Source organism: Ambystoma mexicanum, chromosome 5q (assembly GCF_040938575.1).
Source record: "Ambystoma mexicanum isolate Mex_15411 chromosome 5q, UKY_AmexF1_1, whole genome shotgun sequence".
NCBI classification, from domain to species: domain Eukaryota; kingdom Metazoa; phylum Chordata; class Amphibia; order Caudata; family Ambystomatidae; genus Ambystoma; species Ambystoma mexicanum.
The window spans coordinates 1,080,264,834-1,080,290,440 of record NC_090933.1 but is presented as its reverse complement, the minus strand read 5'-3'; the positions used below and the strand labels follow the sequence as shown (position 1 = coordinate 1,080,290,440).

At 46.3% G+C, this 25,607-nt stretch overlaps 1 protein-coding gene across 1 annotated transcript in view; it reads right to left on the bottom strand.

Moving 5' to 3' along the window:
* Positions 1-25,607, bottom strand: part of FAM91A1 (family with sequence similarity 91 member A1) — a 1,180,047-nt gene that overhangs the window by 696,219 nt on the left and 458,221 nt on the right. Inside the window, exon 16 of the mRNA XM_069621589.1 lies at positions 5,212-5,360. Coding sequence (XP_069477690.1) covers positions 5,212-5,360 — 149 coding nt within the window. The remainder of the gene's footprint in view (positions 1-5,211; positions 5,361-25,607) is intronic.

The following is a 25,607-nucleotide window of genomic DNA, read 5'->3' as shown; positions in this document are numbered from 1 at the left end:
GGGAGGTGGGGGTGGTGGGAGACATGAGTGGGGGCCTGGTGGAGGCTGCCCCTGCACTGCTGGGGGGTGGGGGTGATAGGGGACATGAGTGGGGGCCTGGTGGAGGCTGCCCCCGGTGGCTGGGGGGTGGGGGTGGTGGGAGACATGAGTGGGGGCCTGGTGGAGGCTGCCCCTGCACTGCTGGGGGGTGGGGGTAATAGGGGACATGGGTGGGGGCCTGGTGGAGGCTGCCCATGGTGGCTGGGAGGTGGGGGTGGTGGGAGACATGAGTGGGGGCCTGGTGGAGGCTGCCCCTGCACTGCTGGGGGGTGGGGGTGATAGGGGACATGAGTGGGGGCCTGGTGGAGGCTGCCCCTGCACTGCTGGGGGGTGGGGCTAATAGGGGACATGGGTGGGGGCCTGGTGGAGGCTGCCCCCTGTGGCTGGGGGGTGGTGGGAGACATGACTGGGGGCCTGGTGAAGGCTGCCCCTGGTGGCTGGGGGGTGGGGGTGGTGGGAGACATGAGTGGGGACCTGGTGGAGGGTGCCCCACAGTGCTGGGGGGGGTGGGGGGTGGGAGACATGAGTGGGGGCCTGGTGGAGGCTGCCCCTGCACTGATGGGGGGTGGGGGTGGTGGTAGACATGGGTGGAAGCCTGGTGGGGGCTGCCCCTGGTGGCTGGGGGGTGGGGGTGGTGGGAGACATGAGTGGGGGCCTGGTGGAGGCTGCCCCTGCACTGCTGGGGGGTGGGGGTGATAGGGGACATGAGTGGAGGCCTGGTGGAGGGTGCCCCACAGTGCTGGGGGGAGGTGGGGGGTGGGAGACATGAGTGGGGGCCTGGTGGAGGCTGCCCCTGCACTGCTGGTGGGTGGGGGTGGTGGTAGACATGGGTGGGGGCCTGGTGGAGGCTGCCCCTGCACTGCTGGGGGGTGGGGGGGATAGGGGACATGAGTGGGGGCCTGGTGGAGGCTGCCCCTGCACTGCTGGGGGGTGGGGGTGGTGGTAGACATGGGTGGGGGCCTGGTGCCCCTGCACTACTGGGGGGTGGGGGTGATAGGGGACATGAGTGGGGGCCTGGTGGAGGCTGCCCCTGCACTGCTGGGGGGTGGGGGTGGTGGGAGACATGAGTGGGGGCCTGGTGGAGGCTGCCCCTGCACTGCTGGGGGGTGGGGGTGATAGGGGACATGAGTGGGGGCCTGGTGGTGCTGCCCCTGCACTGCTAGGGGTGGGGGTGGTGGGAGACATGAGTGGGGGCCTGGTGGAGGCTGCCCCTGCACTGCTGGGGGGTGGGGGTGATAGGGGACATGAATGGGGGCCTGGTGGAGGCTGCCCCCGGTGGCTGGGGGGTGGGGGTGGTGGGAGACATGAGTGGGGGCCTGGTGGAGGCTGCCCCTGCACTGCTGGGGGGTGGGGGTGATAGGGGACATGAGTGGGGGCCTGGTGGAGGCTGCCCCCGGTGGGTGGGGGGTGGGGGTGGTGGGAGACATGAGTGGGGGCCTGGTGGAGGCTGCCCCTGGTGGCTGGGGGGCGGGGGTGATGGGAGACATGAGTGGGGGCCTGGTGGAGGCTTCCCCCGGTGGCTGGGGGGTGGGGGTGGTGGGAGACATGAGTGGGGGCCTGGTGGAGGCTGCCCATGGTGGCTGGGGGGTGGGGGTGGTGGGAGACATGAGTGGGGGCCTGGTGGAGGCTGCCCCTGCACTGCTGGGGGGTGGGGGTGGTGGTAGAAATGGGTGGGAGCCTGGTGGGGGCTGCCCATGGTGGCTGGGGGGTGGGGGTGATGGGAGACATGAGTGGGGGCCTGGTGGAGGCTGCCCCCGGTGGCTGGGGGGTGGGGGTGGTGGGAGACATGAGTGGGGGCCTGGTGGAGGCTGTCCCTGGTGGCTGGGGGGTGGGGGTGGTGGGAGACATGAGTGAGGGCCTGGTGGAGGGTGCCCCACAGTGCTGGGGGGGGTGGGAGACATGAGTGGGGTCTGGTGGTGCTGCCCCTTCACTGCTAGGGGGTGGGGGTGGTGGTAGACATGTGTGGGGGCCTGGTGGAGGCTGCCCCTGCACTGCTGGGTGGTGGGGGTGATAGGGGACATGAGTGGGGGCCTGGTGGAGGGTGCCCCACAGTGCTGGGGGGTGGGGGTGCTGGGTGACATGAGCAGGTGCGCAGGGTAGTCCCCTGTGGTGTCGGCTGCCTGCAGGGGCCGTGGAGGGTGTACAGGGAATACCTGGGAGCACCCAGCCAAATCGCGTGTAGAATTTCCCGCGTACCTCTGAAATCCACGTGCCCTGCCGCACCCCTGAGATCCACGTACCCAGCCAAATCGCGTGTGGAAATTCCTGCGCACGTACCCAGCCAAATCGCGTGTGGAACTTCCCGCGCACCCCTGAAATCCACGTACCCTGCCAAATCGCGTGTGAAACTTCCCGCGCACCCCTGAGATCCACGTACTCAGCCAAATTGCGTGTGGAAATTCCCGTGCACGTACCTGGCCAAATCGCGTGTGGAACTTCCCGCGCACCCCTGAAATCCACGTACCCTGCCAAATCGCGTGTGAAACTTCCTGCGCACCCCGGAATACACGCACACGTTATTTTTCAGTCAGCGGGTGTCTGTGTTTGTGGGTACCCCTTTGCACGTCATTTGTCCTGGAGGGCCACAGTATAGGACATTCATCATAGCTGTATATAGGTGCTATTTGTTGGCGCAACTTTTGGTGCACATTTATTACAGGCGCAGAGACGCTACCGCCTGCTTTCTTGTGGCGGTCGTGTTTGTGCCTGTGCGCTGGTTTGCCCATGCGCTTTTTTGCCCTATTCGATTCCATGAATACGTGTTGTAGGCGAGCGTGTGGGCGTTCCACGCACTTGCACCCTGTACTTCCCCCGTGACGCCCACATTTTGGCAAGTTGTTCCCCATTCCGAGTGTTACGCCCCGTGTTCCGCCTACTTTTGTTGTGTGCGCCGCGCTATGTGCGCTTTTCGCTGTGGCCTGTGCGATTTTCGCTGTGACCTGGCGCACGCCGTTAGATGGCCTGTGCGCCAACGTGCGCCGCGCACTTTTTTAGCGCACATCCGATGGTTTTCTCGTGCACGGCCTTCCATGAATCGATGTGCGCTGCTTTTCGTGCGATTTTCGCACTTGCACTGCGATTTTCGCTATTCCACTGCGAATCGCACGTTTTTGGCCACTTGCGCCACGCTAATTATTCCATGAATCGGCCTGTCAGTCTTTAAACGGGAGTTACCATGGTCAGGCAGTGACATGCAATCTTTAGGGAATGAACACAGGAGCAGGCCCATGAAGGCTGAAAATGCAAGAGAAGTCTTGTTCCGTAAGCTGAAGATCTTCAAGTTCCAAGGATGTACTGGGAACGGCAAGAGCTGCAAAGTAACCCAGGAGACCTGATGAGTCCACGGTTGGTCCAGGTGCACTTCCAAAAGCTCACCAAGCAGGGATCCTCAAGCAGCCACCGAGGGTTCTTCCAGGAGTTAAAAGAACCAACAAGGATATTCTTGAGATCGGGCAGAGGAGCAGGGCTTCACAGACTGCACTGGAGTTAATTCTGTTCAGCTGCAGAGGGTGTCCCCTGGTTGTCAGGGGGCTGCACTTATTTGTGGGGGACTTGGCTCCAATGATGATCTGATGAACATTTGTAGGAGCGCTCCTTTTATCCAAGATTCAGAGTGGGTGCAAGCCCAAGCCCACCAATGGTAGGGACATTCAAACAGGCAGTGGATAGCCACAAGCCACACCATCTGCCCAACAACAAACATTCAGGCACCAGGGATGTGGATTGTGACTAGACAGTCCCAGTTCCTTCCTATGACCACACACAGAAACCGTACCTCAGCCTGTGAAAGCCACAACTTATGGAAAGGCATTTCCTGACCTGGGAAGGCAGGAATAAGGCCAAAGAACGAGCTAAATACATTGTGGCATGTCTTGAAAAAGGTAAAAATATAATGGCTGCCACCAGCTTCTTTTAGGCACATTGTAAAAGTAAACAAAAAGCCATTATTTAAAAATATATAAAGATACAAATTATCTTAAGTGCACTTCACTGTGAGGTGATGTATACCACTGTAACCATACACGAATTCACAAAAAGACATAGCAAAAAGCTTTACTTCCAAAAGGTTAGGACAGCGTTCAAAACAAGCAAAAAGAAAGGATGTCCCATAGAAGCTTATTGGAAGAAAGTAGCAAAAAGAAAATCTTTCCTAACACCCCTCCCAGCCCAAACATAAGATATCAAGTAGAGAGGCTTTCCCGCGCCATACTACCCCAAACCATGGCCGATGCTCACCTTGCAGGCTAGCACAGAGTTCTCACAGGGCAAGACTCCACTTGCTCTGGCTGCTATAAATCACTGCCGAACTGCACCTTGTTAAATGATGGTATGTGAATCTGGTGTGGTGAACTAATGCAGACTTCAAATAACATTCATCAGTCAGACTAGACCAGGCCTAAGCAAAGAATGAAAGAGTGTTGCACCAAACTGTATGTCTGTTAAGTACAGCTGTCCATATTGTACAGTTCATTTATATTATTCGTTCTGGCGATCAGTCTAGCGGACGAGAAGAGAGTAAGATGTGAGCGGCCCTAATTCTGCTACCTCGCTGAAAGCCAAATCCAAATAGCACCAGCGTTCCACAGTTGTTGTACAGCAAGCAGAGTACACGCCATAGTACTAGTTCGGAAAGAGCAACCTCACCTCAGATGGCCGCAGTAGGCTTCCAGCAACCCTCTCTAAACTAGAAGAAGGCTAGACTATCCAGAGTGGCAGGCTAATATGGCACACTTTACTGGCAGGCCTTGGCCAAAGCATGGCATGGCATGGCTGACATTCACGGTGTGCTCCCAGTTGAACATTTCCAGTGCGTTACTCTAATTTGGCATTTGCAGTAATCTCCCAGTTTGAAATTCTTCTGAAACAGTACATTCCTAGTTGACAATTCCAGTGTATTGCACTGAAAAGAAAATCAAAATTTGCTTCCAATATCGTTCAGAGGCCCCACTGCAGAAACCCTGCTTCGGTAGGTCAAACTGAAAAGAAACATATCCCTTCAATGCAAAGCACATACTGACAGACATGTGAGTAGTTTCTGGACTGATCACACTAGCACAAGGCTTTCCAAATCCTCAGAAGAAAAGGAGTACTTGCAATCACATGAAGTGACAGTATCGTTGCTGTTGGTGCCTAAAAAATGGAAGTGCAGGCAAGTCATGGCAGAATGATTACCTGGGGAGTGCAGCTGCTGATGGGTCGAATTTCGTTGGTGAGCGGTGCCATGGACACAAGAAGTGTATAATTTTTATTCAAAACTCTGCTGCATGTTGCAGGATCCAGGCCTAGAAGACTCTCGCATCGCAGGAGATCAAGCGGGAATCCTATTTTATTGTCAGAAACATGTGTATTATTGTAAAGATACAAAAAAATTCGAACACATCACTTTCTACAATATAATTCAAACACAAGCAATACTGCTGAGAATAGAAACCAGGACAAAGGCAAGCAGGCATCCACATCCATGTTTTATTCACTCTTAAAAAGGAGGGCACAATTGCACATGAACATCTTTATACAAACAAATTGCTTATCTACTCCTAAATAAAAAATAGTGTGCTTAAAATGCAAACATCCCACACCAAACCATCACCATCAAATATTTAATTACTAACATATCCTTGTTTACCTTTCGCCACCTATTTCCCCGCTCCGGGGGGAAAATGGCTAAAGGTTTACTTTTTACACAACCCTCCATAGTTAAACTTATAGCAGTACTGTTTTACTGAAATCAATGCCCAGCAAAGAAATTAGTTAATGGCATTTCTGTTTATAGCCTCAGTACTAAAGCTCACATTTACAACAAGCCAGGCGAGAGTATGCGAGTGGCAGCTGTTATGAGCGAGGGATCAACAGAGAGCTCAATACCAAGCCTGTAGGTTTATTGGGTTTATACAAAACAAGGTAATTGTAGGGCAAATCAACATACAAGCTCTCTCCTAGACTTCGTTCATAAGACTGCGGCAGTAGTTCTTCCTTGTTACATAGTCAAACCTGTCTTTCAGGGCTATAATCAGTCATTCATAGATTTTGAGATTTACAGGTTCTCACATTTATTTCTTTGCTCCAGTTGGTGTCTTTCTTGGCTAATATTGCCATTGTCAGAAAGTTGTACTGGTGTTACCAGGCTTGTGGTGTATATGCCAACACTACCCCTGCTGCCTTGGTTCATTTGGGTAGGGTCATCTGTCCAAGTCTTAGGTTTCTAGGCTCCATGGAGCTTCTTAAACTTTCCCACCTCTTGTTCCTGCACTGGCCCAAGACAAACATGTCACGAGTATCAGGGTGCCGGCTCTGGCCATGGCCCACTGTCTCTGTTGTCCACTCCATTTTGGATTTCTTCCACACCCTCCGGTTTCCTCTTTCACTTTCTCTTCTTTCCCTGCCTCCTTGCTGCAGTGACATACTCAAAACCACACTGCTTCAGTTCCACTGTTGGCCACCTCTATTTTCTCTCCTTTCTAGCTCCCCCAGTCCTCCCTGGCCTCTTTAAAACTCCTCTGTACCTCCTTTCCATCTCTGGTCAGCTTTCTCTCTTCCAATTTCATAACTTTGCTTTTCTCGACACACCATTGCTGCACCACCATTCTCTACTCAACAATCCCACCCATTGACCCCCAAAACATACGCTCCCGCTTTGCAGAGTTTCCATTACATCGCTCTACAGGACTGAGGCCTGAGTGTAAACAGCTACGCGCCTAGAGCAAGGGTGTTCAGTGATTGATAGGGTAAAACACTCCATGGACTACAATCCCCATCTGGTATGTGATGACCAGTGATATGCACAGTGACTGTCAGACAAACTATCAGTCTGCATCTGCAATCTTTGCATCATTCTGTGGCTTGCTTAAACTCTAGCAACTTGTCAAGAGGGTTGCCGACTTTCCTGACTAAGCCTTGCAGGGCGCTATTCTTGATTCTAGGTTGGCCTTTTCAGGAGAAGTGCTGGGTTTTAGGACCAGTTCAACAGCAGGTCTTGGGAGCCTCAGGCTTGCTGGTAACTTTGTTGGACTGATATTCCTATTTGGCTCAGGGTGCTCCTGCACACAAGCATACATATATCCTGCCCCCTTCTGAAAGGCTCCTACTTGTGTTTTCTAAGGCATAGCATCTTAGAAAACTTGCATACGACTCTAGGCATCTTTGTCAGTGTGACAGTACAAACTAAGGTTGCTATGATTGAAGTCATTCCACATTCCATAGTTATAATTAGGTTTCCTTGTTTCTTGTTAGCCAGGTAAGTGGGATATGGATCTGTGGCAAGCAGGAGATCTCCGTTCATGAGGTAATATTTTCAGACTTATGTTACCCACTTAATGGCTAGGCATTGCAGTTCTATGGTTGTGTCATTTTCTATGAGTTAACCACTTTTTGGTTGATACATGAAACTGGGCATTCACTACCCACTCGTTCTTGTGACAGCACCATCCACAGCCCCACCAGTGAGGCATCCACCTGATGGGGATGCAGTAGAGAACGCTTCAATTCCTTGGCTGCTGCAACATAGGTGGTTAGGTTAAGAGACTCACAGTTGATCAGTCAAAGTTCAAGAGATGCATGAGAAGAAAGGACGACGTGCTTTCGTATTTGGCAGAGAAAACCTCTGCACTGCTTCAACCTTGCACCGCTGTGATTGTTAAGGGCCTTTTCCGAATTGGATATCCAAATATTTGAAGAAGGGGTGGGTTAAAAGTCACTATGTTGACTTAGACCCCAAGGCCCACCGTTCACAGATATTGGTTTATCTCATATGTTTACTGCAGGTATTACAATGGAATGACAATATCATCTAAGTAGGACACAGCACAAGTTTGGTGAGAATGCAAAACCTGATTTGTTAATCTTTGCAAACTGACTGAGCACCATGCAGGCCGAACGGGAGCACTGTAAACTGGAAGACAGTGGTTTCCTCATCTTAAGGAGCCAGAGCATCTGCCAATAGCACTTTGTGACATCCAGGATGAATATGTAGCTAAGGCGCTTACTTTCCAGATCATCTAGTCTATCCAGGGCACAGGCATTGAAGCATGAAATCTCATTAACCCATCAAAAGACAATGCAGAAGCGCCCATTTCCATCTGGTTTACCTGCAAATGCAGTTGGAGAAGCCCAATCAAGTTTTGAAGGCTTGATCACTTTAAGGAGCAACCTTTGGGAATCAAGAGCTAATATATAGCATGCCACAAACAGAACTTCAACAGGACATGCAAACTTTCTAAGCATGGAATAATCTGAAGGATTTAAAACTCAGTGATTTTAACTTAGTGTCAGCATATTTACTTTGCTTCCATCTGGGTAAACATAAATATTGCATCGGGGGGTGACCGCAGGATCTGAGAGCAATATGAAACTTGGGGACTTGACCACATATCTTCAGTTTGCAGAAATGAATGAATGCTTGGCTTTCAAGGACACTTGTTTTATAGATGCTTTGAAAAGCACATAATTATATATGAAAGAAGAACAAGTCATTTTTAGCCAAGTCACACATACCACAGCGCCAACCAGTAGCCATCGCTGGAATTCCACCTCCAGTTCAGGGTCACATGAGCAAAGCATTGTGGGTATGCAAACAGCTCAAATGCAAGCCTTGTTCTGGCTCCAGAAAACTGCCTTTGTCTTACAGGGCAGTTCTAATTTATACATAGTATACAAAAAAAGGGTTGAGGTGGAAGCTGCTTCGGGGATTTCCTCTGTAATTGTGAACGCTCGATCTAGCGAGCTGTATATTGGTTACAGCCATTAAGGCACGGACTCAATTTCTGAATGTGACATCAGCGTGATACTTACAACGTCCTGTTCTTTGTGGGATTACCCATCATCGACTTTCTCGATATATTTGATTTGCTTGTGCCTTGAAAACCACCTGCGTGTCGAAACACGTGTCGGCTGTTCCTGCTACAATTAAAGCATCAACTGTACTACTAGTGTACCTTATTTACATAGTGTTTAGCGCATCTCCACCTCAACCCTTTTTTTGTATACGATTTTCAGTACCAGCCAGGGTGGACTGGTTGGCGCAGGTGGTAATGCAGCTTACACTTCCAATTTCTTAAGGTTAACTGAATTATTAACATAATCAGTGAACACCAGCGCACAGACCTCTACGCGTTAATCCACATTTTCTGTTTTACTAATTTATACATAGTTTCATCAATGTGGCATGTGTGACTTGGCTTAATTGATTTATTTAATTTTCATATTTCAGGTGGAAAGTTTTTTTATTTTATTTTTTAAACACCATAACCATGTTGGTATTTGATAAACATATGTATGTTTATGAGCACCCTGTTGACTCATCTGGAGTGGAAGACTACAACTACCAGAAGCTAGTTTTACATAAGACCCAGAAACATTTTCTCTGTTTCAAATGTCATTTTAAGACTTAAAAGACACACAAAAAAAGATTGTTTGCATTAAGGTCAACTCTGTGTTGTCATTGTCCGACACATGCGTATTCCATATGATGTAAAGGACATATTGAAGTTCCACAAAAAAAGTAAACCGTTTTCTCATGTGTGTCAAATAAGGAAACATGATTAAAATAATTAGAGGCAGTATAACTTTTTTTTGTGCGACTAACATTAATTGTCTTGAAAGTCAGTAGATAGATGGGTCACAAATGCTAGGCTTTTGTGGACCATCAAAAGAAATTGCAGCCATCAGCTCTTATCATCCAAACATGAACACTTATTAAGGTCATGTTGAGACAAAGGTTTCTCCAATGAAACAAAACTAATAGAGCTTTGCACATAAATGATCTACCCACAAGATAGACTTAACTATGTGCATAGCCCTCATGAGTGGCCCTGCTGAATTTGCCCAGGGAGCAGTGTGGGGAACCTGTCGTTCACAGACATCTCCTAATAACCATGGTAACAAGAGAAGGCTGTGTGGGGATTGCAACACCAATATCCCACACTTTGTGAGCACTTCCCCAGAGACTTCCTGGTATTGATTCACCGATTGCAGCAATTAACACATTTGAAAGGGATTTGGAGGCTTTTGGTGGTGGTGGCCACAGTCATCATAATCTTTCCTTCCTTTTTTCAAAAATTGGTTCTTTCTTCAAAGCTGCAACTCCTGAATTTTTTGTGAAAGAACAGCTTTGAGCGAAAAGAACAAGTTACTTACCAAGTGTAACGTTCTTTCGACTGAATGTTCCTCCCACGTATTCCTCATCTTGTATTCCTCATCTTGTGATAATTCGTTATCTCCAGCTTCGCTGCTTCTCAAAAAAAAAATTCTCGGCAGAGGGCACTGTGCTCGAGGTCGCGGCGTCGATTGTCCCTCGACGTACTCCGTACTCTGTCGACGTCACCGATGGTATAAATAGCTCGAGCCGCGCCTGTTGCTTCAGTTCTGTTTTTTCGAAGATATATCTAATCTATCTATCTATCTATCTATCTATCTATCTATATATATATATATATATATATATATATATATATATATGAGGAACACCCAGGCGTGTCCCATGACCGATACATTCTTCGTGAGAGGAAAGTGTAAGAAACGTAAACTGTACTGTGGGGTAGGATAGGAGGGTTGATGAGGAATACGTGGGAGGAACATCCAGTCGAAAGAACGTTACAGTTGGTAAGTAACTTGTTCTTCGAATGGATTGTGTCCTCCCACGTATTCATCATCTTGTGATAGGCTCCCATAGCAGTATCAATTTTTGGAGGGGGGAGTACTAATTTCAGTTTTCGTGGACAGAATGCAGACTGCCTTTGCAAATAAACCCTCGTTATAGGAGGCAGTATCCAAACAATAATGTTTAACAAAGGATATGCATTGTTTTCCAGGTTGCAGCTGCACAAATATCTGCTGCTGGGACTCCCCGCTTTAGAGCCGCAGAAGTAGCCATTCCCCTTGTAGAATGGGCACAAAACCCATCTGGTGGTTCTTTTCCTGCTAATCTGTAGCATTCAACTATGGCTAATATGATCCAGCGGGAAATGGTCTGTTTTGTTACAGATAAGCCTAATTTATGACCAGTATAAGCCTAATTTATGACCAGTATAACCCACAAACAGTTGGTCATTTTGTCTCAATTGAGCCATCCTTGAGATGTAAAAACTAAGAGCCCTCTTGGGATCTAATCTGTGTAATCTCTCCTCTTCTTTGCCCAGATGAGGAGGAGGATAAAAGGTTGGTAGTACTATTTTTTGTGACAAATGGAAGTCCGAGACTACTTTTGGCAAGAACGAAGGTTTAACTTTAAGGACCTTATCTTTATAAAAAATAGTATATGGTGGTTTGCATGAAAGAGCCTGAAGTTCGCTAACCCTGCGGGCTGATGATAGGGCCACAAGGAGGACAGTTTTTAGAGTCAAAAGCCTCAATGGACATGAGTGCAGAGGCTCAAAAGGTATGCAAGTCAAGAATTTTAATACTAAATTTAAGTCCCAAGTTGGTACATGAAAAGGTACTGGAGGGTATACATTAGTAAGCCCCTTTAAGAATTGAATTATTAACAGTATTTTGAAATATGAAACCTCTTCCGAGGAGCGCTTGAAAATGGACAGCGCAGCAAGGTATCCTTTGATTGTTCCTATCTGGAGCCCCAGATTAGTTAGATGTAGTAGAAAAGAGAGCACCATTGGGGTGCCACACTGAAAAGGGTCCACATCCTTGTCTTTGCACCAGTTACTAAACCTGTTCCAGCGACATTGGTACAAAGATTTTGTTGCTGGTCTTCTGGCCGAAAGCAAGATTTCCATTACGTCATCTGGAAGATCCCAATCCTTGTATCTCAACCTCTCAGAAACCATGCGTGAAGGTTGAGTGTCTTGACCTCTGGATGGAGAACCCGACCTTCCTCTTGCGAGAGAAGATCCTCTCTTTGGGGAAGACGTATTGGAGGGCAGATGGACATGTCTAGAAGGTCCGGGTACCACGTCCTCCTGGCCCAATCCGGGGAAATTAGGATCATGGTTTTCCTGAGCTTTCTCAACCTCCTGATTACTTGAGGAATCATGAGGACTGGGGGAAACGCGTACAGCAGTGCAACTTCCACTCCACTACGAATGCGTCTCTCAGAGCTCTTCTTTGAGGAAATTCCCTTGAGCAGTACTGATCGCACTTCCTGTTGATCGCGGTGGCAAACAGATCCACTTGAGGGGTTCCCCAAAGGGCGAAGATCTCCAGAAGGACTTCCCGAGGCAGCTCCCACTCGTGAGAGACCGTGCTCTGCCTGCTCAGAGCGTCTGCCGCCGTGTTCTTCTCTCCGGCTAGGTGAATTGCCGATAGAGAGATTCCTTCTCGTATTGCCCAGTACCAGAGCTGCATTGCTTCTCTGCACAGTGGCAGTGACCCTACTCCTCCTCTTTTGTTGAGGTAGTACATTACATTCTTTCCCTGTACAGAGGGCAGAAAGGCCTTCAGAGCTAGTCTGATTGCCCTCAGCTCCAACAGGTTGATGTGTAGTTTGGACTCCAATGGAGACCAACAACCGCTGATTGTCAGATCATTGGTGTTGGCTCCCCATCCTGTGAGTGAGGCGTCCGTCACTACCGTTATCTCCGGCCATGGTTGCCAAAAAGACTCTCCCCTGAGAATGTTATTGTTGCAATCCCACCACAGAAGATCCTGAGCAAATGCGCTCGGGACTTGCAGAAGATCCAACATATTCCCTGAGAACTGGGACCACTGAGTTCTGAGTGCCCATTGAAGGGATCTCATTCTCAACCTGGCCACTGGTACTAGGAAAATGCAGGATGCCATGAGGCCGAGCAACCTGAGAAAATAGAAGGCCGGTAGACGTTGGGCATTCTGAAACTTCATTACCATCTGCTGGATGTGGAGAGCTCTTACTTCGGGAGGCGAGGCTTTTCCCGATGAAGTGTCCAAGACTGCTCCGATAAACTGGAGTTTCTGGGATGGTATCATGTGGGACTTCTTGAAATTGATGGAGAATCCCAATTTGTGGAGGAAGTGGCAGGTGATCGAAAGATGTTCCTGAGCTTGTTCTGGAGAACTTGCTCTGATCAACCAGTCGTCCAGGTAGGGATATATGTGAATACCTCCTCTCCTGAGACTTGCTGCCACAACCGCCAACAGTTTGGTGAAAACCCTCGGGGCGGAGGTCAACCCGAATGGCAGAACTCGAAACTGATAATTAGAATTGCCAATCGCGAACCTCAGGTACTTTGTGCTTTGGATGGATTGGCACATGAAAGTAAGCATCCTGAAGGTCCAATGATACCAACCAATCTTGGAGTTGGAGAGCCTGAAGGATCTCAGAAAGAGTAACCATCTTAAACTTGTCCTTCCTGAGGAACTTGTTCAATTTTCTCAAGTCCAAGATGGGTCTCAGTCCTCCGTCCTTTTTTGGGATGAGAAAATATGGGGAGTACCAACCCCTGTTCCTCTCTGCTACAGGTACCGGTTCTATGGCACCTTTCTCTAGCAGGGTTAAAATTTCCTGCAACAGGAGTGGATCTGGACATTTGGCGTAGTTGACTCCTGGTGGATGATTCTGAGGCCTTTTTAGAAAGGGGAGACAGTAACCTTGGGCTACTGTTTCCAGTGCTCAAGCTTCTGAGGTAATGCCCCGCCATTCCTTCAGATGTTGAGAGATCCAGCCTCCCACTGGTATTTTGTGTAATAAGGTCTCAGAGGGATTTGGAGGCAGCTGCAGGAGTGGCCGAGGGTACAGATGCCGCTCCTGAGGCTGATTTTGCACCTCTTCCTCGTGTTCCACGAGGGAAGTTTCTTTTTCCCCTTTGAGAAGCCTGTCCTCTTCCTCTACCAAAAGAGGAGTAGTATCGAAAAGAACAACCCCTCCAGGAGGATGAGCTGGAATAGGGTTTTAGAGGCTGGCGCTAAGTGATTTAGCTGCCACTTTCGAGGTCTGAAGCTTTTCTAGGCTTTCATCAGCCTTTCTGCCAAAGAGCCTCGAGCCATCAAAGGGCATGTTGAGAAGTCTGGCTTGCACGTCTGGTGCAAACCCCGACTTTCTCAACCACGCAAATCTGCGTAGCACAACGCTTGCAGCCATGGATTTGCTGATACTATCAGCAGTATCCAGTCCAGACTGGAGACATTCCCCCATTGCCTCCTTCCCGTCTTTGACTATATTCAGGAAGCCTTCCCTTTCCGCGCCTTCCGGAATATGATCAGCCGCCGCCAAAATACAGTCCCACAGGGTATGGGTAAACCTGGCTAGGGTACAGGTGACATTTGCCGACTTAAGTGCCATACTGCCAGGCATCAATTTTTTTATCCTATCTGGAGGGATAGTTGGATAAGCAGTTTGTTTTGAAGTAGATGGTGCCTGAATGACTAAACTCTGTGGAGTCGGATGTTTATTCAAATATTTGGGATCCGTTCCAGCCGGTCTATATTTTCTTGGAAAAGTGCTATCTGCAGCAGCAAAAGTTTCTGGCTTCTCCCAGTTTTTCTCCACAGTCCTTTGGAGGGCTCTGTGGAAAGGGAGAACAGGATCTTTCTGAGGTCCCTTGATGATTATATCCGTCATGTCATCTTGTTCAAAAATGGGTGAAGTATTACCCCAACCCATAAATTCAACTACCCTGGTCATAAGACCCCTGTACCCAGCATCTGCATGCTCTGCAGGATCAGGTTTGGCGAACTCTAATTCTGGGGATGTGTCTACTCCACTGACAGAATGTCGAGTATCACTCAGGTCTCTCATTCTAGATTCCTGGTCAATAAGTTCCTCAGGAACTTGTCTTGTACCATAAGTAACTCCCAAAGGAGTAACCTCGTCTTCTTCTGAAGCAGACTCTTCATAGATTACTGACATAGATTTGAAAAAGTCTGACTTGGGCAAAGGAGTGAATCTCCTTTCTTCCACTTCCATCTGCTTCGCAGGAATTGGCAAATCCCTCGAAGTTTTCGAAGGTGTCTTCGAAGTCTTCGAAGATGACTTCGATAATGGCGTTGAGGACGCTTTTGGCTTTGGCGTCGAAATTATAGACATCGAGGGCGTCGACGAAGTTGTCGAAGTCTTCGACGCCTTGTGTTTCTTGCATGGCACTGGAGAAGTGCTCGACTCTCGAAGAGTCTTCGATGGTTTTACGTCGACTCGAGGTTTTTTGGATTCCTCAACGCTACCGGTCTTAGCCATGGTAGCCTTGGACTTCCCTTTGTCGTCCAATGGCGCGACTTTAGGGGTATGGCTTTTTCGAGGGTCTTGGACCGCATTGTCGAAAACCTCCATCATCTTTTTGCGGAATTCTTCCCACTTACTGGGAAAATCTGATTTAGTCGAACAACGAATTTCTTCGGTCGACTCTGAAGAAGATGATGATGAGGGAGATCTACGTGTCCTCTTCATTTTTTTTCGATGATGACGAAGAGTGTCTCGATCTACTCCTAGATCGAGATCTCTTTGAGTGCCTATGGCGATCTGATTCCTTAGAATCAGTCGCTTTCTTGTGTCTTTTTGACAAAACCTTTCTTGAGGCCTCCCTCCCCACCGACAGTTTACCTCTCCTCTCACGAAGAGCTTTTTCGGTCAGATTGGCAGGACCCACAGTCGTCGGTTCGGTGACTGGAACCGAGACACCAGAAACAAATTAGGTGGGGATCGGTGATCGACATCTTAGATCCACAATCTGCACACTTCTTAAACCCAGTCTTGGGTGTCTAAGGTGTCGAAGATGACGACATTTTCTTCACAGAAAATAGAAGCGCGCCATTCTCGATAGTGAAGCGATCTGAAAAACGGAACTGTAGCAACGGTGACGTCGACGGAGTACGTCGAGGGACAATCGACGCCACGACCTCGAGCACAGCGCCCTCTGGCGAGAATGTTGTTTTTTTCCGAAGCAGCGAAGCTGGAGATAACGAATTATCACAAGATGAGGAATACAAGATGAGGAATACGTGAGAGGACACAATCCATTCGAAATGTAGTTTATTAAAGTTGCAAATGATTTCCACCAATGCCTTGTTTAAGGGAAAATCAGAAGTGCAAGTCCTGGAATGTAAAGAAAAACCACACACTGACTAATCCAATAGGTGTATTATCATTTTGTAGGTTGACACAGTGCTTCTTTTTGTTTATAAAATGCAGCCTCACATGCCCAGTTGTAGCCATGACTTGCCACGGGCAGCCTCAAATTGCGCATTTTCCTCCATAGACATCTATGGAACCTCCCAACCTGTTACTGTTTTAAACACGACCTGTCTTTTAGAGGGAAGTAAAGCCTTTTTGATTTACTTGCCTTGCTAATTTCATCTTAAGTAAAGATATTGTTTCTGAGCTCCCCCTGCTCCAACTAGGGGGTGGCCCCCCTAAAGGGCCCAAAAGGATGTCTGGGGGGGAGAGGCTCTTTAAAAGAGGATTACAGTGACTGCTTTTAATAAAAATAATAAACCGTAGAAAATCTGCTTACATTATAAATTAAAAACAGTCTCCTTAAATCACTTTTTAAAGAGTCTGGGGGCCCGCTGGAGTTCCTTTGGGCCCCTTAGGGAACACTCCTGTTGCCATTCCTCAGATAGTCGTAGGAACCAAGAATTATTCTAATGAAGACCCAGAAATCTTTGGTGTAGTCAACCCACATTGAGTTATTCAACCATCTCGGTGAAGTTGAGGGGCTTAGACCCCTTGGATTAAAAATTCAGATGGACAGTATTAGATACTTGGGAGTCACCATTGTTCGACCGTGGAAATACCTGGGCGAAGCCAAATACCCTCCCCTCTTTAATAAACTATTCAGTGAGATAAGATGTGGCAAAGGGCAAATCTCGTGGATGAGAAGGCTCAATGCCCTAAACATGAATTTTCTTCCGCGGCTGCTGTACCTGTTTCAGATGTTGCCCATTAGGGCCCAAAAGCCCTTATGAGGGAGGCCAAGGACCGGATGTTGCGATTCTTGTTGCAGAACGGGAAACCCAGGATGGGATATGACACGTTGATTTTGCCGAAAGACCGAGGTGGAGTTGGATTCCCAGACTTGATGCTAGATTGCACAGTGGCAAAGTTTAGGGCAGTGGTGCCACACCTGTTGGAGGACCCTAAAAGACAATGGGTTAATTTGGAGAATTACCATATGCGCCCCGCAAAGGTGAGGGAATGGCTCTGAATCCTGAGGGGTCGTGTACCGAGGAGAATCAGGGAACATCCGATCCTGGGGATCTACTGGGAGGTTCTGAGTCCCTGATGAGTCACATGTGGGCACCTCCGGTGCGTAATGAGATACCTGAACCAGAGAGGTACCAGGAATGGTTCGAGGCAGGACTGGCTACAGTGGACCATCTCTGGGAGCAAGGGATGTTTATAGGGATGCAGAAACTGGAGGCTGGATTACGTATTGGTAGGCTGTCAGTGCTCCTCTACCTCCGGTTAGTTAAAAGGGATTTTCAGCGCAGAGAAATGGGGGACAAATTCAGAGGGACCTTACCCTGTAAAGTCCTCGATGGACACACGGAGATGAGGGGTCGAGTCTTGCTGCTCTATAGGGCTCTACTGGGGACATGGGGGAGGGCAGTGGAGGTACTCCGGCAGAGATGGGAAAGGGACCTGGGTCTAGGCTTGAACAACCACCTCTGACAACTTATGTGTAGAAGGGCATTTAAAACATTGATATCCTGTCAATACAAACTTCATGGCTTGAAACGATTACATCGGTGCGGCTGTCTAGGATGTTCCCCTTAGTGAATCCTCTGTGTTGGCTTAAATGTGGGACCAGAGCTGATTACTGGCACATGTGGTGGGGATGCCTGAAGGTCAAGGTGTATTGGGTGGTCTTAGCATGGATTAAGGACGTGCGAGGGAGAGACTGGGTGATGGACCCAATGTTGGTACTTTTTGGTCTGTATAAGCAAGAGGAACAATGGAACACCCTGCCCACCATGGTTCATTTTCTGCTACTACCGCAAGAGTCTGACTTGCAAGACATTAGAAGAGAAGGGGCCTCTCAACCTTAAAGGAATGATTCGACACGCCAAGGGACATATACCTCATGGTGAAGATCACTGCAGCGATCTATGGGGTAGTGCAGACAGAGGGGGAACGGCAGCAATTTTGTTAACATTTTGGGTAGAGATATTTGGACATGTGTGCAACCAGAAGAGTACAGCTCGGCCCCGGCAGAAACAAGTGCAACCACAAGAAGGACCTTATGGTTTAAAGTTTACAAAATCACTCTAAGTTTGAGTTGTTAGTTCCAGGCCAGTAACTCCACGCATATGGGGAAGTGTTAGGAGGAATGGAGTGAGGGTGAAGGGAGGTGAGTTAAGAACTAATGAAAGTTTGAAGCATTTGCAGAGGGCTCCCACCCTATAGTTGTTTTGTAACTTTCTATGTTTTTTATGAAATCAATACACATTTAATTTACACACAAAAAAGGCTCTGAACACAGTTTGGCCAGCTCTCTCCCGCAGGTTTGAATATATAATGCCATCATAATCATAAAGCAAAGCGAGTTCTGGAGCCTAATTACAGTATATGGTATTGCAGTAGATCTGTAGATTTACACACTAGATGGAACTATTATTAACTACTTTGCATAAAATTTCTAGTTGGCTTTGAGTATTCATTATGTAAGAGGAACGAAAGTAAGAGACTAAGCAGAGTAGGAGATGTAGCAGGCAGAGAACCGGGCAAACTATGTGACATATTGAAGTTTGCTGCCCTCTCATTTTCAGGGTAGCTGGTATAAAGCAACAAGGTGATAGGAAAGAAAGTCAAGGAGTAGGGAGCAGCTTATGAGTTGAGCACCAGATGCACAGATGTATGCAACCAGGTCACAGAATTATGTTTGCCATCATAAGCATTTGCCCGTGTGAACATGTACATTTTCGAAAGTGTTCACTCGTCAATGTGATACATCATCCCCAACTAAATTAAATATAGTTGACACTGAGATTAAGATACAATAACCTCCATTTTAATGCAATTTAGGAATGGAATTGCAGGTCTGTCTTTATAAAAAAAATAAAGTAAACACATACTGGTCTTTGCCAGACATGACATAGTTTGCCTAATAAAATTATCACCGGGTCTAATTCTGGTATTTAGTTATTTGAAAAAGAAAATATCTTGCACTCCCACACTGGCCCTTGGCATTTAAGAGTGGAAGAGATGATCACTGCTGCACTCTCTCTCTCTATTAGCCCATTTGAACTTGCAGTGAACATAAAAAGAGTGTGGACAGAGGGTAACCGAGAAATGCAAGGCAAGCTTTGTTTTCATTGAACAAGGTAACTTAAATAGCTAGCTTTGCTACACATGTCTATTTAGTTAGCAAACCTACAGAATTGCATAGCAAATTGCTATTCGACGCTGCTTATTTTTTGCCTTGGAATAGCAGCATAAAATTAAGCACAAGTGGACAATCAATTAAGAAGCAAACAAACAGAGGACAAGTATAGGCATAGAGACATCATGCATTCTCATCACTGATCCAGAAACAAAACAAATGTTTATAGGTCCGAACATTGAAGTCAATCAATCAATTGCGCAAAATAGCTTTATACACAAAGAACATTAAATCATTATCTGACCATATAAAAAAGCAATGTAAAAAAGCACAGCAATGTCTAAATTGATTAGAGAAACAATACACAGATTTAAAAAAAAAGTCATTCTATAAATACATGTAATTGTCAAAATATGGCCATCTGGCTTCAAAGTCTGTATTCCAATTGACATTTTAATGTACAATTCCCTTTTCTTATGTGCTCGGTACATGCGCTATCCCAAGAAAATTATTCAGAATAATAAAAGGTGGGTTGGGACTCCAGAGTTTTAAGCTACAAGGTCTTCACTGGTGACATTGAAAACAACTCTAAACCAATTGACATCGAACATGTGTGTGTAAATCGATATTTCCGATACAGGACAGTGGCACCACTTTGACCAAGGGAAATAATTCAATTACCCTATTTTCAATTATCATAAAAAAATACAATTTATTAGCATGTTCAATACAATCTTAAAAACCTGCTCATAAAAGCTAGGCAAGTAAAACGGTGATGTGTAAAGTGACATGTGCATCTAAACGCTACTTAAATCATTCCTAGTCAATTAGATAATACATTCTGGGGTTACACTAGCAAATTCACTGGACAACACAAGAATGAAGGACTAGCACATACACAAGACAAATCAATCACATTAAACAGTGAGACGTGTTAAGTATTGGAACTTAATAAACACAATCTCTAACACACATTTCAAATATTTAAATATACTTCTTTATAATGGGTAAATATAAAACACCACAACATGTTTCTTGCCTCTCAAATATAAAGAAATATCGGGAAAAAAAGCCCTCTTTGTTGTCCACAGCAATTGTGTATAGTGGTCTCCTTCAAATTAGATAGTCTGGACTTATTAATGGGCTGATAAATCTCATAAGCAATGGAGAGTAAATTCTTCATGTACATCTCTTGTGCAGTTAAGTGTAGGTTCAATTGCTCAGTGGCGGTAAGGAACTGGGGAGTTCAATTATAATGGTCCTTGCACATTGAGAATCATATGGCCCATTGTAGTGTTGTGAATTCGTATTTCAATAGTGCAGATCTTAAATCGCAGGGTCACTTCATTAACGATATGCGTTAGTCTATTTGAGTATGTGTTCCGACATAAGACATGACTTTCATATGGAACTTTCCGTTAATTCCATATAGGCGCAACCAACTCAAGCTGTTTCGCTGGCACCTCATATTGTGATCACAAGGAGCAGATCGAAAAGTGAAGAGAGCTGCAGCACAGATCCATACGATCATGTCCCGTTATGGTATTGAATAGCAGCATAAAGTCCAGCACAAGTGGGCAATCAATTAAGAAGTAAACAACCAAAAGACAATTATAAGCATAAAGACATCATGCATTCTCATCACTGGTCCAGAAAAAAACAAACGTTTATAGGTCCCAACATCAAAGTCCATCAATCAAATGTGCAAAATAGCTCTATACACAAATAACATTAAATCATTATCTGACCATATAAAAAAGCAATGTAAAAAAGCACAGCAATGTCTAAATTGATTAGAGAAACAATACACAGATTTAAAAAAAAGTCATTCTATAAATACATGTAATTGTCAAAATATGGCCATCTGGCTTCAAAGTCTGTATTCCAATTGACATTTTAATGTACGATTCCCTTTTCTTATGTGCTCGGTACATGCGCTATCCCAAGAAAATTATTCAGAATAATAAAAGGTGGGTTGGGACTCCAGAGTTTTAAGCTACAAGGGCTTCACTGGTGACATTGAAAACAACTCTAAACCAACTGACATCGAACATGTGCGTGTAAATCGACATTTCCGATACAGGACCGTGGCACCACTTTGACCAAGGGAAATAATTCAATTACCCTATTTTCAATTATCATAAAAAAATACAATTTATTAGCATGTTCAATACAATCTTAAAAACCTGCTCATAAAAGATAGGCAAGTAAAACGGTGATGTGTAAAGTGACATGTGCATCTAAACGCTACTTAAATCATTCCTAGTCAATTAGATAATACATTCGGGGGTTACACTAGCAAATTCACTGGTCAACACAAGAATGAAGGACTAGCACATACACAAGACAAATCAATCACATTAAACAGTGAGTCGTGTTAAGTATTGGAACTTAATAAACACAATCTCTAACACACATTTCAAATATTTAAATATACTTCTTTATAATGGGTAAATATAAAACACCACAACATGTTTCTTGCCTCTCAAATATAAAGAAATATCGGGAAAAAAAAGCCCTCTTTGTTGTCCACAGCAATTGTGTATAGTGGTCTCCTTCAAATTAGATAGTCTGGACTTATTAATGGGCTGATAAATCTCATAAGCAATGGAGAGTAAATTCTTCATGTACATCTCTTGTGCAGTTAAGTGTAGGTTCAATTGCTCAGTGGCGGTAAGGAACTGGGGAGTTCAATTATAATGGTCCTTGCACATTGAGAATCATATGGCCCATTGTAGTGTTGTGAATTCGTATTTCAATAGTGCAGATCTTAAATCGCAGGGCCACTTCATTAACGATACGCGTTAGTCTATTTGAGTATGTGTTCCGACATAAGACATGACTTTCATATGGAACTTTCCGTTAATTCCATATAGGCGCAACCAACTCAAGCTGTTTCGCTGGCACCTCATATTGTGATCACAAGGAGCAGATCGAAAAGTGAAGAGCGCTGCAGCACAGATCCATACGATCATGTCCCGTTATGGTATTGAATAGCAGCATAAAGTCCAGCACATGTGGGCAATCAATTAAGAAGTAAACAACCAAAAGACAATTATAAGAATAAAGACATCATGCATTCTCATCACTGGTCCAGAAAAAAACAAACGTTTATAGGTCCCAACATCAAAGTCCATCAATCAAATGTGCAAAATAGCTCTATACACAAATAGCATTAAATCATTATCGGACCATGTAAAAAAGCAATCTAAAAAAGCACAGCAACGTCTAAAGTGATTAGAGAAACAATAAACAGATAGAAAAAGTAATTCTAAAAATACATATAATTAATTGTCAAATCATGGCCATCTGGCGTCAAAGCCCCAAATGGGCAATCTGCTTGGATTCCAATTGACATAAGTTTAATGTGTAATCCCCTTTTCTTATGTGCTTGGTACATGTGCTATCCCAAGAAAAGAGTGGGTTCGCTATTATGTTTCTCCGCAAAATGAATTGGCAACAGTTAATTCATGTCATGATTTTGAATAGCCTGATAGTGTTGTAATATCCGTATTTTCAAAGTGCAAATTCTAGATCTATATGGGCCAACTGACAAGGGCAAAGAATAACATGTTCCACAAAATTAGTGGTACACGTGAACTCTCCAAATAAACAAATGTAACAGCTGACACTGAAAAGATAGCTTAGAAGATAGCACGTGCAACCCTCTCTACCATCAGGCGTACTGGATAACCACTAGGAAAATGGTCTTCCAAGTAAGTAGTCGAAGTGGTGTGGTAGGTCAGAAGGTGGAGATGGACTATCATGTGCCATGTTCCACTTGCTGTTCTTTAAATAGTAATGAAAAACTTCAATAACCGTTATCTATGGGATGCCTTACCTAACAATACTATACTTGTGTGCTGGTCGTCAGGTGTGAAGTCCAAACTTAATAGTCCGTCCTCTGTCAGAACTGGCCTAAGAAGACCCTACCACTATTAATACAAATCAAAAAGTCACTTCAATAGAATATCTTCAAATAGTCTTTTACTATTCCTTGTAAAAGCTCCTGCAGTTCTTTCACAGGGTCTTCCGAGACCTTTGCATAATTGTTCCTCCTTTTTCGCCAAGTACTTTTCTTCTCATCTGGAAAATTTAGATACAGTCTCTCTTTGATTCTTATTCCTCACAGTCTTTCCATTCACAGAAGTACATATCACGTATTCCTGAGTAGTTACTATACTTTGGCCACTCACCGAGAGAAGTCTTTATCTGCCTCCTGGATGATATTTAATCTTTACACAATTTTCCCAATCACTGGGACAAGGATGCAGTGTCCCAGAGTGATGTTCACTCTGCATACTTTTGAAAATCACTGGGGCGAGCATGCAGGGTCCCAGAGTGCTCTTCGCTCTTTAAGCCTCCCTGGGTCTCCGACTCTACCCTGTACCGGTATTGAATGGGTTTTCTGCATCACCGGGTCAGTGTTCCCTTTCTCTTCGCTGTGGTCGGTCAGGATGATGTTACAGTTTCTTCAGTGTCCCTCTTCCAACACACTTGGCTATTCTTTGGCGCACACCAACAGCAGGGCTCTTCTTCACTGGCCCCTCTTGAGCGTCTCTCCAGGGAATCCTATGAGATTCCTCCATTCTGGCCAGGCAGCGAACTGCTCTTCTTTCTTCCACAGGTCAGCTTTCTAACGACCAAGGCAGCGCCTACCGTGGTTTCTCAGCCTCCAGCATCTGGCCAGTTTGAAACTCCCGGGTCTCACTTCTTTGTTCTCTTGGACCTCTTTTTACAACATACTTCTCTGGCTTCCAATTAAACTCCTTTTGTGTCAGGGCCTTATTCACCATGCCTCCTGTTAGCCTCTTAGTGTCAGTACTTGACAGACAAGCACTGTTTATTACTCTCAAGCTCTTAGCCTATGGAGTACCAGGTTGATGAAGTTATTCCGGTGTAACATTACAAAAACAAATAAAAGAAGAATTTAGTTGTCCGTCAGTTAATACTGTTGTATTGGTTTTAGGGGAACAGTAATATGCAATCTCCTTGTGGTAAAGGGAGTCTTATCACCAAGAGGGGAGTCTCTCCCTGCGAGGTTCTGCTTACCGCCACCAATAGGGGGAATGTCGGGTAGCAGCCTCACCTCCCTACCCTCACAGGAAGGGGCTTCTCCCTTGGGAGAAGTGATTGAATCCCTTGATTTGTCACAGAGGACAGGAATGCATCGGTTCAAACAGAGCACCCCTCAAGAAATTTGCAACCAAAACCAGAGTCCCATGCCAGCACCACTAAAGGGGTCAAAGGTAAGGTATTTACCAGGCCCTTTAAGAACTATAACACTACAGGTATAGAGAAATAGGATCCTTGCTCCAGCGTATGTTTAAAGATGGAAATCGCTGCCAGGTATCCGTTGACTGTGTTCAACTGAAACCCTCATCTGGGACAGGTTTAGAAGAAAAGAGTACACAGTTGCCGTATTGCAGAAGTAACGGACCAGGCCTTTTGCCCTGCACTAGCTGCAAAATGCCTTGATACGATATATGATATGGCATTTATAACGTGCCTACACACCAGTGTTTCAAGGCGTGACGAGGCAAGGGCGGGTCGGGGGGACAGAGGGAAGACAATGATCCTACTAGGCCAGGTGACATTGAAATCATGCAAGTGCAGAGGAGGGCGGAGGTGGAAAAGTGCAGGGGGGCAAGGGGAGGGGGCAGTGCAGTACATAGGATACCAGCAAGTAGATAAATAATAAAGACAATAAATAGAAGTGCGGCCAGCAGATGGTCAGTGCAAGGGTGCAGACATCGGATGTCAAGCGCTAGTAGGGGCTGTAGGGATACAGAAATAGACCAGGGTGCAAGGGAAGCCAGGGGGGCAGTGCAGGTGTGCAACTGGTGGGGAGGGCACCTGGGCCCGAGATCAGTGGGTAGCCAGGTAACCAGTGCAAGTGCTGATTCAGCCAGCAGATCAGCAGAGGAGAGGAGGAGAGAAAGTAGAAGCAAATAGGAAGGTTTTGAGGTGCTTCCGGAACCGTAGATGGTTCTTCTCAAGTTTCAGAGAGGCAGGGTGGTTGTTCCAGAGGGAGGCCCCAGCAGAAGAGAGAGATCTACCACCAACACGCTGCTTGGAGAAGCGACTAACCCTGAGGGAGTTGGAGGCGGATGACCGAAGAGTTCGAGAAGGAAGATATTTAGGAAGAGAGAGTTGAAGGTATTGAGGTCTCAGGCCCCAGAAGGCCCTGTGGACAATGCAGAAACTTAATCCATGCCACAACTGGGAGCCAGTGCAGCGATTTTAGTCCTGGAGAGATGTGATCCCTGGGCTTGAGACCAAGGACAAGTCTCCCAGTCCTGTTTTGGACAAGTTGCAGTGGGTGGACAGTAGAGGCAGGCAGATCTAGAAAGAGGCTGTTGCAGTAGTCCAGCCTAGAAAGAACCAAAG